This window comes from Hydra vulgaris, chromosome 05 (assembly GCF_038396675.1).
Source record: "Hydra vulgaris chromosome 05, alternate assembly HydraT2T_AEP".
Classification (NCBI taxonomy): domain Eukaryota; kingdom Metazoa; phylum Cnidaria; class Hydrozoa; order Anthoathecata; family Hydridae; genus Hydra; species Hydra vulgaris.
Genome location: NC_088924.1, coordinates 38,566,506 through 38,579,616, shown reverse-complemented (window position 1 = coordinate 38,579,616; position 13,111 = coordinate 38,566,506). Strand labels below are relative to the sequence as shown.

General features: G+C 25.3%; 1 protein-coding gene across 6 annotated transcripts in view; it reads right to left on the bottom strand.

The window, feature by feature from the left end:
- Window positions 1-13,111, bottom strand: part of LOC100203327 (protocadherin-23) — a 64,764-nt gene that overhangs the window by 15,648 nt on the left and 36,005 nt on the right. For 3 of the 6 annotated variants that reach the window (XM_065798113.1, XM_065798115.1, XM_065798114.1), the window contains 6 exons: window positions 12,742-12,944; window positions 10,894-11,023; window positions 9,708-10,018; window positions 9,564-9,632; window positions 2,112-2,180; window positions 1,803-2,030 (listed from right to left, as the gene is read on the bottom strand). In XM_065798113.1, coding sequence (XP_065654185.1) covers window positions 1,803-2,030; window positions 2,112-2,180; window positions 9,564-9,632; window positions 9,708-10,018; window positions 10,894-11,023; window positions 12,742-12,944 — 1,010 coding nt within the window. Of the gene's footprint in view, window positions 1-1,802; window positions 2,031-2,111; window positions 2,181-5,921; window positions 7,055-9,563; window positions 9,633-9,707; window positions 10,019-10,893; window positions 11,024-12,741; window positions 12,945-13,111 lie in introns of those variants that run through there. The other 3 variants (XM_065798116.1, XM_065798117.1, XM_065798118.1) reach the window with 2 other exon arrangements.

The following is a 13,111-nucleotide window of genomic DNA, read 5'->3' as shown; positions in this document are numbered from 1 at the left end:
TATATAGTTTTAACCTTCTCCTGTAAAACAATCTGCAATGCAGATATGCGCTCCCTACTTGTAGTAGATCCGCGGACTTGCACTATTTCTGATGATATGTTACTGGAAAACCAGTTGTTAACAACAGAAAATTAGTTTTTGTTATTCAGAAGTATTATTATTACAAATTTCAATAGTGGAAATCAGTACTCAGCAATTTCACATGCCTCGATGTTTTGCTTTTATCGAGGAAATACAATTTTATAATATCTATGTGTATAAAAAATATTTTAAATTTATATTATTTTGGTAAAAAAATATGTGTTTTTTAGGATCATTTTTTATTTATTTTTTACTTTCTATTTTACAAGTTATTGCACAATTAAGAGCGTCATGACATGACAAATCAATGTCATGTTGTGACGCGCGTATTTTGAGCTATATCTGTAAAAATATTTTTTTAAATTATGAAAAGCTTAGTTTTATAATACAGTTAGGCTATTTCAATATTATAATAAAGTTTATTTTTTATTTTAAAAATCTAAAAACCGCAAACTTTTAAAAACGCATTAATGTGTGTCATGAAATTGCTGTACTTCTAATCATTCACATTTGCCAAAACAAAACATTTTGCAATAAAACTATTTTGACTGCAACTCAATTTTATTTTTTATCAATAGTGTTGTTTAAAATTTCTTTTTAAAAACAGATTTTATTTTAGTTTTGATAGTAAAAATAAATCTTCAAAAAATTTCATAATAAACAAAATTTTATCTGTTTTCTATTTGGACGTTTTTAATTTTACATTTTTTTCAAATTTTTTTTATTATATAACTTTTAATTATTATTGAAAAAAATAATATTGTCAATAATTGTGCAACCCAATTATGCAATTATGTTGTTGTTGTTTTTAATAATAATCATACGGTTTTTTCTTATTTATGGTTGACTGTGCTTGGCATTTCATGATATCTACTCTTGATTTTGAAAAACTCCTTGATGAAAGAATCTGTTAAGTCTTCAACTTTAATCATTAACAAAAAGACAACCTAAAGTCTTAGACTTAAGATCAACTTATTATTTTCTAAATGTTGTTGAAATAGATCAGAAAAAATCAGAAATAAATCAGAAAAAATAATTAATCACTTATATAAAAAAATTAAAACTTTATGCCCTTTGAAAAAATATATTTATTAGTTTGTCAAAATAAGCCATATCCATAATTATGATCAAGTTGAAAAATCCAAAAAGCCTCTGTACAGCTCTGAGATTAATTCTTTTAAATCATTTATGATAACAATTTTCTTATAGACTTTGGTTCAATAAGAGTTTCAGTCAATAGTTTTATAAACTTTATCTAAATTTTGCTTTGGCTAAATCACTTCAAGTTGTTAATTGGTAAGCATGCTGGAAAATTTGAAGGGTTCTACTATTGAAATCTTAAAAATATATATATATATATATATTGTAGTATAAAGTTTCATTTTAAATATATGTATATATATATATATATATATATATATATATATATATATATATATATATATATATATATATATATATATATATATACATATATATATATAGTTACAGTATATATATGTTACTGTTACCCGCATTACCAGGAATTAGTTAAATACTAATGTTTATAATATAATTTAATATTGCAACTTCGAGTTTCATGTGTTACCACAATCATCAGGCAAGTAGTAAAATATATGTACATATATATACATATATATATATATATATATATATATATATATATATATATATATATATATATATATATATATATATATATATAAATTTTAAATTTTCACCTTCTCTTTGTCTTTATCAAAACTAAAGTAAAAATGATGCCAAAAATCACAATCATGCCAACAAAACCCAAGACTGCATAAACAATAGGGTTTACTTTATCTGACTCTTTTTTTTTGGAGGTACTTGTGTAACTTCCAACAATTGGAATTCCATTTAAATTCCATCCAGTAATATTCCAGTCATGACGAAACCGAAATAATAAATCACTTTTCGAGGAGTCTAATATGCTGTAAAAATTTTTCTTTTTAAAAAAAATGTCTTTTGAACAAAATAATTTTTTTTTTAAATCATCAATAAAAAGTTGAAACCTTATAATTTTTTCTTTTTTTGTCAAAGCAAATGTGTCTACATTGAATCCATGAAATGTAAAAACAGTGCTAAAAATACAATAAAAGATATTATTTCATAAAATTTCATAAAATGTAAATCTTTGAAAAAAGCTTCTAAAATAACTTTATTGTTTGTATGCTACTTTAAATCGCTTTGTTAGCGAGTATTATAAATGACGTAAACTATTAATTTTTGTGTTGCATACATTGATTGTTTTACAACAATCAAAGTATGTACACTTATTACAATTGAAGTATATATTTCAGATTTCCTTATTTTAGTATGATAACATCATTGTTTTGAACCCATCCCTAAGTAAACAATATTAGACAACATAAAAAAAATAAACTTTAAAGATATGTACTGCATAATGTTTTCACTAAAATAAGTAAACCATTTTTTCTAAATTTTAAAAATCAGGAACTTTTCAGTTTCTGATTTTGAATCTGATTTCTGAATCTGTTTAAACTGATAAGAAACAATTTTTTAAAGTCTTTAAATTGATAAGAAACAATTTAAGGACTTTAAAACTTTAATTGAAACTTTATTAATACTTTTTTTTACAACTAATAATTAAATAAAATTTATAATATAAAATATATTATAGTAGACTAATAGAGATATTAGGAATTTAAAAATTTATATATTTATTTCCATCTTATTTATCATTGAAATAAATTAACCTTTTACTTCATATTTTTGCAACAACTGGATGTGCTTTTTTAACAAAGTGGATGTGCTTTTTTAATCAAACAGTAAAAAATTTTTTATCGTTATTTAAAAATTAGTTTAGAATATAGAGCAATACAATTTCAATTTCCTAAAAATTGAATTTCTTCTTAAAGATTTCTTAGGCCAAACCCTAACTACCATGCAAGTATATAATAAGTATATCTCAAAAATATAATAAGGTTGCCTGTAATGTACTAAAGTTGCCTGTAATGTACTAAGGTTGTCTGTAATGTACTAAGGTTGTTTGTAATGTACTAAGGTTGCCTGTAATATACTGTAAATTTGAAAAAAGAGTAAAAATGTTTTGAAAAAATTTTGATGTTAAAAAATCTATTCAAATCAAAAAAGTAACTTCAAATGTTTCAAATTTTTATTGATAGTAATGATACATAGATACATAAAAACACAGCATAAATACGAGTTTGTATTGATATTTGAGCAGTAACATTGTTACTCCTAAAAAAGGATAAGCCTAACATTTGCATTTTATCTACTTATTTGCATTTGCTCTGTTTAGCAAGTGTCACATAGGGACTATAATACTTTTTCCTCGTAAATTAATTTTGCTCAAATTAACGAATCAACTCTAACCAAATGCACAAAATGCTACATAAGCAGATGGAAACAAAATGAGTTTTTTTTTTGTTAAAAAAGTTTATTCATAACTGCTACTACAAACCATCTAATGGTTTCAACAAGCATATCATATTTTTTTACCAGCGTAATGACTGCTTCTTACAGTTATCTAAATTCTAATCAATTTAAACACCATTTCAAATCAAGGTTTACTTCAAAATTTAATATCAAAATATCAAAACAAAGTAAAAGACTTTCAAGTCAGAGAATAAAAACTGTAAAGTATCTAAACTTGAATCTCTTAGTATATATTTTAATGTTACTATGGTAATTACACCACCATAGTTGCTGCTCAAGCCAGCTCTTATCTCTTGTTCCATAAACCAAAACTTAATCTTGCTTGTTAAACCTTGCACACATTCTTTCATTGTAACTATTCATAATGTTCAAAAACGCTTAAAAACTTTTTATTCATCTTGTTTTCTTTGTTCGAAATTTTAATAGTCTTTCAACTCTTCTGTTTTTTCTTCAACTTTCTTTTTTACTTTTTGTTGACTCATAAAAAAAAAACCTACCAAAAGAACAAAATAATAGACACGCACAATAAAAATTAAACAAAGGTTTAAAGAAAAACTCACACGCACACATATATATAATAATATATAATATATATATATATATACATATATATATATATATATATATATATATATATATATATATATATATATATATATATATATATATATAATTATTATTATTATCAGCGTGGAAAATAACAGGCGGTCAATGGTCAATGACCGCCTGAAATGTCTGAAATTGCTATTTTGACCTTTCAAAATAGATTCTTCCCGGTCAACGTTGACTGGTTGAAAAAAAAAAGAGTTTTATAACGTTTGACAAATTATCAGGATGTCTTTGAAGATGCATATACCATAATTTCATAAAATGTAAATCTTTGAAAAAAGCTTCTAAAATAATTTTATCGTTTGTACGCTACTTTAAATCGCTTTGTTAGCAAGTATTATAAATGACGTAAACTATTAATTTTTTTTTGCTTCACTTATCAAGACTAATTTCATTTTACTGGTGGTGAAAACCATAACTGCTTTTTTCATAAATGATTGAAGTTCTTATTTTATCATTGTTTTAACAATAATATAATATTAACTAAGAACATTTTATAATTCCTACATTTTATTTATATTTTCTTTATATCATTTTATTTATTTTTCTAATAACCTTTTGCTGCCAATTGCAATGAAAAAATGCCTTTATTTTTTATTTTTAGTTTAATTTATCTGTAGTCAACAAAACTTACAAACTATCAACTAAGAGCCGTACACCAAGCCCCACTGTGATGAAAATAAATTTTTTAGATTTCAATTAGTTAAGACTCTGGAAAAAAGAAAGTTCATATTTGAAATTGTTGAGGTTCTTTGTGTTCACCGCATTTTGGGTCAAAGCATTCCATGGGTTGACAACACGTATTTCATAAAACGATTGTCATGATTTTATTAAATATAAGTTCAGCATCTGCCAGCGAGAGACATTAACATTATTATCAACTTATTAACATTAGCAGTTTATAAAATGATTTTAAATGAAAATGAATGAAAGATATAAAATGATACAAATGAGATATAAAATGTGCAATCATTTTTCTTTTTCAACGTTGGTAACAATTGAAGTTCTTATTTAACTATTATTTAAAATTGATGTAACTAAAAACCTTTTCTACTTTTTTTTTCATTTATTTTTCTCGTAACCTTTTCCCGCAATTTCGGAAGTCATAGCAACGAATGAGTTATTTTTAAATAAATTTCAAATTAACAATTGCGAGTTTGCACATTTTTTATATTATTAAATTGTAAGAGAATTGTTAAACATCAACACTTTAAAATGGAGGCAACTAAGAAGCAGGATCAGAATTAAAACCACCTGTTGAAAAGAAGAAAAAACTCAATAGTAGAAAATTACAGCTAACAACAGCTCAAAAATGGGTAAACACTATTCTTGCAAAATATAATGCAAATGAATGGCTAGAGATATTAAATAATGGAAACTATGTTACAGCATTAAAATGTACTGTATGTCGTCAGTATACTAAACAAATATTTATAAAGGATATACGCCAGAATGGGGAACCAATGAAGGTAGTTGTAGGATACAGCACAGTGCCTCAGTTGATCATGCAAATGGTTTGCCACATCAAAAAGCCTAAGAATTAGCAATAGAAAGTAAAAATTCCATGGATAACTTTTAATTGGTGTGTTGCACATCGCCTTGAGTTAGCGTTAAAAGATAAATTTGCAGAAATAAAAGCGTTTAATGATGTCAATAACATTATTTTGAAAATGTATAACATTTATAAAAAATCCCCAAGAAAGCTACGACAGTTAGGAAAGCTTGTTGCTATCCTTGAGGAGGGTAATTCATTTGACATTGCAGGTATTCGCCCAAAAAAAGCATCAGGTATATTGGACTTTTTTTTCAATTTTATCTTTAAAAAATACTTTACAAAATAATATACTTTATTAAATGCTCGTTTTTTTATACAACAAAAGTTCTTTATAAAACAGTGTTTTGAGCAATAAAAACTTTTTATAAAATAAAATACTTGTGCAATAATACATAGGAACACGATGGATTGCACATAAAATTCAAGCACTTGAGATGATCTTAGACAAATATGAAGTATATATAAAACATCTCGAAAACATGACTGCAGATTTCAGTTTTACTCAAGCAGAAAGTTAAAAGGTATCATCAGAAGTGAAATCATGGACAAATACCTTTTTATATAGCATTATTCATAGAAGTTTTATCGCTAGTAAAGTTGTTATCTTTATCTTTTCAAAGCAACAAAATTGATTTCGTAGCATCATCTGGATTTTTTGAAAAAACTAAAAAACAGTAAAGTCACTTGAAGTAAAAAGAATTTAATGATTTACCAACAGTCAAACATTTCCTTGCAAAAGTAACAAACAACACTGGTAAGTATTCATTCCAGGGTGTTGAGCTTCATGACTTTACAAACGCACTAACTTTAGTTTAGAATTCGAAATCAATGATTGTAGCGTTAATTGCCGAATTCATAGAAGAGCATTTGGAAGCACAAAATACAGTTCCTGATATGTATGGAATGTTAATCCTAAACACTAGTGGCTGGTTTCAAAATAACACCAATAATTCATTTGCTGATGATAACATCGAAAAATTGTATGACTTTTATAATATGCCGTTACGTTATGCTGGCTTTACTAGGAGTGTAAATAATATGTTAGATGCTTGGCATAACTTAGTTCATCACACTGTCAAATATTTGACACCAGATAAAACTGCGTGCAGTAAAGTATGGTATCAAATTTTTTCGAGTTCTATGAAAAAAGATTGAAGTCCAGTTCTACTTCTTGTTGAATTGTTGTTTGTATTGGCTGTTTCAAATGGAAAGGTTGAGCTTCTTTTTTCTCTTATGAATAGAGTTAAAACTGACACAAGAAATTGAAAAACAGCTAAATAATTTAATTTGGGTGTGCACTGATGAAACAAATAGTAAAGAATTTGATGCGAATTGCCATTGAATTATTGGCTGAAGATACTTTGCGAAGGCCTACACAAGAAAGTCGAAAAATTTATTCAAAAAAAGCAACAACAAAAAATATATAAAAACATTAATTGATATAGAATCGTCATCAGACAAGTCTTTAGATTTAAAATTGTCTTTTGATGAAACTTTGGATAATGAATCAGATGAAACGTATCTTTAAAAAAACATTTTTAAGTTACATAAAACTTTGTTTTTTGTAAATCAGGCAACTATTATAGAAGTATTACATAAAACGATACTTGATTAAGTATTCAGTTTAAACTATTTTGATATAATATAAAATGTTTATTTTTTATTTTTTTAAAAAATAGAATACAAATAAAAAAGGAATACGAGTTCGTTTATTTTAAAGTATCAAGTTATTTTTTTATTTACAAAGTTTCGTCATGCAGAATAATTATTACGATGAAAATTTAAACAAAAAAAATTAAAACTTTGACCGCCCAAAAAAAACAATTGATCGTCAATTTTATGTATTAGCCGGTCAGTTTGACCACTTGCCATTGATTTCTTATTTTCCACGCTGATTATTATTATTATTATTAATTTGAATGTTAACAAAATTCTTTTGATTATATATCTGTATATTTGTCTGTGTATATATATATGTCTGCATAACAACCTATTTCACTCTGGTTATATTTATAAACATATTTTAACAAACAGCAATACCACTTGCCCCCATTTTTAACTGTTTATATTATTTAGTACCAATTTTTTTTCCAGTAAGTAACCACATAACCTAACTTTTTTGCTTTTTTTTATAGCTATGGGCCAAACTGCTGATATCTCTCAAACTGGGGGAAATTTGTGGATTATTGAATAATACTGAAAAGTCTCAGTATAAAGCAGAAAACCTTAAAATTTCAATTAAGCAAAACACGATTAAGAGAGAAAAGCAAAAATTAGACTGGAGAGTCTAATTTTGATTTTGGAATACCTTTAAAACTTGCCTGTAAAGAATTTTATTGTAGAAAAAGAATCACAATCTTTGGAACTGACAGAAAAATTAAATCTGCTAACAAAGCAAATAGGAGAAAACATTAACATATTTCAATGGTACACAGACATTTGAAGGAACTAGACAAGCTTAAAAACTTAAATTAATGCAAGCATTGGTTATGGTAAAAGCAGTAATGGTAAAAAGCATAAAAACTTCACCAAGGATGAATAGAAATAGGTAGTTATAAAAACTCCACCTTAAAATCCATTTTATTTCATGTATTTACTCACATATTTTGAGTTTTAGTTTTATTATTTTTTATTGTATTTGTTATTTTCAGGTTTGCTTTTTGGATGAATCAATATGCATCATAATTTTCCAAATTATGATAGATAAACCAAACTTTGTATCACCTAGACTCCATTGTACCAACAGTCAAACACCACATGTCTGTCATTGAATCCGATAGGGAAAGTTTGGGAGATTTTAAAACAAGAAATGGCTAAAAATGTGATTAATACAAAGCCGGAACTTAAATAAAAGCTTATATATGTTTGGAACCATAGTGAGGAGCTCCAAAAAAACAATTTAAAACTTTTGAGCATGCTACAACGTATTCAAACCTTAAAAGCAGCAAAAGTGTACCATACTTAATAATAAATTTGAGCTTCATGTTCCATTTTGTTTTACTTGATTGTTTTACTTTTAATATATTATTTTGCTTATTCTAGTTCCAAATGCAAAATGGGAAAAGTTTATAAAATGTGAATTTTTATGTTCTCATTTTTAATTTAAAATGAGTTCTTTGATGCAGACATTTTTTAATGAGCCCTTTGATGCAGACATTTTTCAAAAAAAATAGTAATAATAAAAAAAAGAAAAAAAAAACTGATGTCCAATATATATCAATCAATACTAATTTTACAAATAATAATCAGTATGGATTGATATATATTGGACATCAGTTTTTTTTTCTTTTTTTTATTATTACTATTTTTTTCGAAAAATGTCTGCATCAAAGGGCTCATTAAAAAATGTCTGCATCAAAGAATTCATTTCAAATTAAAAATGAGAACATAAAAATTCACATTTTATAAACTTTTCTCATTTTGATAAAAATGGTAAAAACTAAATTAAAATTAATTAAATAATTATAATGTGGTAGTGGTTTAGAGTGCTCGCTTCATAAGCGAGAGGTTCCGAGTTTGATTACCACCACATCCTTGGCAGTATAACGCTCAACTTGTTTCTCTGCGCAGCAGCCTTATTCATCAAGGTTCGTGTTTCAGAGTTATAGAGTTTAGAGAGGGTTATAACCACAATTAAGTAGCTTCCTCGTCTGTAGTGGCCTTCTTGGCCTTGGGAAGGTGAATTAACAAATGAAAAAAAAAAAAATTATTATATATTTGAAACTATAATTTAATACAATTTAATAAAATATAATTTAATAAAGTAATAAAATAAAATCTAATAAAAGGTAAATAAATAATAATAAAATATAATTTAATAAAATAATAAAACATAATTTAATAAAAGGTAAATAAATAACAAAAAAGATGATGAAATTACCTTTCAGGAAAAGCTCCTTTTTCAATCAAATCTGTGGCAATGCCCATTTCAAGTATTGACCTTAACTGACTTTAAAATTTTCAAAATGACAATAAAAAACTTTCTGACTGAAAAAAAAACGATGTCTTAATAAAGGACTTATACCTTAAAATAGTTTCTTCATTTTTTGTGACTGTTTGAATAGGTGAATTCATATAGAGAGCAACACTGCTCAAACCTCTTTTGTCAACTGTCATAGAGATAGTCATTTTATTTTGACAATTATTGGAAGGAGGGTTGCCATTGTTGTCATACGCCTCAACAACCAATTGGAATTTATTATTTGTGTATGCTGCTAATGAATCAATGAGTTTTATTTGACCAGTTTTCTTATCAATATGAAAGCGCTGCAGGTCATTTCCACTTAATACACGGTAGGATATATCACCATAACTGCCAGCATCTTTGTCCGTTGCCTAAAGTAAATTACCATTCATTTAACATATATTTTTAAACAAGGTAATAGTCATACTAAAAAAAATTGTGGTCACACTAAACAAGGACTTTAACTAAAAGTTATTTAACTAAAAGTTATTAATTACCAAATTTCCTTGTCTTAGATGAGTTACCCTACCTATTGTTGAAGAGCATTCCAAATAACTATTTCACTTTTGACACAAAAAAAAATAAAAAAAATAAAAATAAAAAAATATTTCTTAAACAAAATAAGAGACCTCTATTTATATTAAAAGTTATAAATAAATTGTAACAGTTATTTCTGGCAGCAAATTAGATAGTATTAAAATGGCCATTTAGAAGCAAAAAAAAACTCCTAATTTCTAGATTTTATATTTAGTTTTCCTTGGTTAGTTGCCTTCATCATGGCTAAGTAGCCTTACGTTCCCCATTTTATGTGTTCTTCAAATCAGAAAAGATAAAAAGTAATGGAATACAAGTAACAAAAAAATAACATAAAACATAAAATTTTTTTTAACTTAAAAAAAAAATCAGTTAACATTTATTTTTAATTCTTTGAGAGTGCTTAGGGTATAGGGTGGGTGGTACATAAAGCATAAACATAAAGCAAGTCAAGTATTATATGACATTAAATTAATGTTGACTATTGAAACTACTATTAAAATCAATTTGAGAAGGAGAAGTACATGAATAATTTCTTCTTTTTATTTATATACTTTTAACAATTTAAAGTCATGAAATCATTTTAAAGCAATTACTTCTGACAAGATGAGAATATACCAACCATAATATTTAAACCACAGTATTCAAACCACAGTATTCAAATCATTTTAAATATTTTAAAGAATAAATTGAAAGCAGATTTATTAATTACCTCTACTTTAACAACAGGTGCATTAATTTCTTCATCATAACGAATGTTTTTGTATAGATGCAACTGTTTAAAGATTGGTATATTGTCATTTTCATCCAAAACATTTATTTTTACCTTTGTAGTAGAAAATCTAAAAAAAAAAATAGTATATTTTCATTTTCATCAGAAACATTTATTTTCACCTTTTTAGTTAAAAAATCTGAAAAAAACTGTTATGTTTAAAAAAAGTTTTTTTTTTTTGACAAACATTATACTTAAATTTAACTATACTTTCAAAAATTTTCATAATGCAACTAGCTAGAGTGTCCTCTCAAAAATTTAAACTTTTTTTAAAGCATACAAATGTTTAAAAAGTATGAGTTTAAATTTTTCAAAAAATAAATATTTTTTATTTTGCAATTTTATAATAAAAAAGGGTTTGTCAGTAAGTTGTCAACTTCTACATAATTATTCAATTATCTGTCATCAATAAAGACTCATCAGAATTTCTGATGAGTCTTTATTGATGATATGTATATATATATATATACATATCATCAATATATATATATATATATATATATATATATATATATATATATATATATGTATATACAAAATAGATAATGTATTATTATGATATAATAATAATAATACAAATACTCTTGTGCGTTTAAGAGTGCTCAATATTATTAAATAGTTGAGCAATATTTATTTATATAAAATTAATAAAAACAACTTTTGATGGAACTCTGAGTTTCATGCCTTTCGGCAATCTTCAACCGTTGTGTATTTTGTCACTTAAAAACCGTTCAAAATATACAAATTAAAATTACGGTGGAATGAGTTCTGACATTACAAAAATAAAACAAAAAGACGTCAAAGATTTTAGTCCCCGGTGTCGAAAAAGGATAGTAAAAATTTCTTTGAATGCCGGCACTTTGATATTATTTCATATCTTTTATTAAGTAAGTTTTCTCCCTTATATGATAGTATATGAAATTTCTCACGGAGACAAAGATTACAAACTTTTGATGTTTGGTTGTTGGGCTTACATTGTGCTATTATTTTCCATTTAACAACAGGTTTTATGTTTTTCCATTTAAGCTCCCATATTTTTTTGGAAAGTTCAGTGTCATTTTTATATTTAGGTGAATTGAAAGGCTTAAGATGGTTGGCATATCTTAATCTAAATGTGGTTTCACTTATACCAAAATAAACTTTATCTTTGAATTGAGGATCTCTAGAACTTACAGAAGCTTGGTATACGACATTGCTAGAAAGGCATCGGTTATTTAATAGACAAATTCTAAAATTTGCCACTTAAAAACCGTTTAAAAGTAATTTTTAAACGGTTTTTAAGTGACAAAATACACAATGGCTGATGATTGCCGAAAGGCATGAAACTCAGAGTTCCATCAAAAGTTGTTTTTATCCATTTTATATAAACATATATATGTATGTATATATATATATATATATATATATATATATATATATATATATATATATATATATATATATATATACATATATATATATGTACATACATATATATATATATATGTATGTATATATATATATATATATATATATATAATATATATATACATACATATATATATATATATATATATATATATATATATATATATATATATATATATATATATATATATATGTATATATGTATATAAATATAATATATATATATATATATATATGTAGAGAGAGAGAGAGAGTAAATATATATAATATATATATATATAAAACATATAGGGAAAATGTGTACTTTTCCATTTGTACTCTAAAATGATAGTCATTTCAGTACTAACCATTTTTGAAAACTGTTTATATGCATATACTTACTTTTTTTCACCTGACTTAGGATTATCAGAAGCCTGAATAAGAAATGAATGAGAAGTTTTTTCTTCATAGTCTAAAGAGCACCTAGTTGTTAAACGACCATCAGTCAATCCAATTTGAAAGCAGGCAGAAGTATTTTCTGCATCTGGAAATATGCTGTAAGTTATCTTTGCATTATCATCTTTATCAAGGTCATGTGCTGAAAGCTAAAAAATATCAAGTTAAAATTTTCTTCAAATATTATTATATGTTTACAGTTGGTTATTCTATTGTAAAATATATATATATAGGACATATTGAATGTAAACATGGGTAAATGTTACACTAAATCTAAGGCTCTTACTTTAAAACTTTTAGTTTATTTTCAAATATT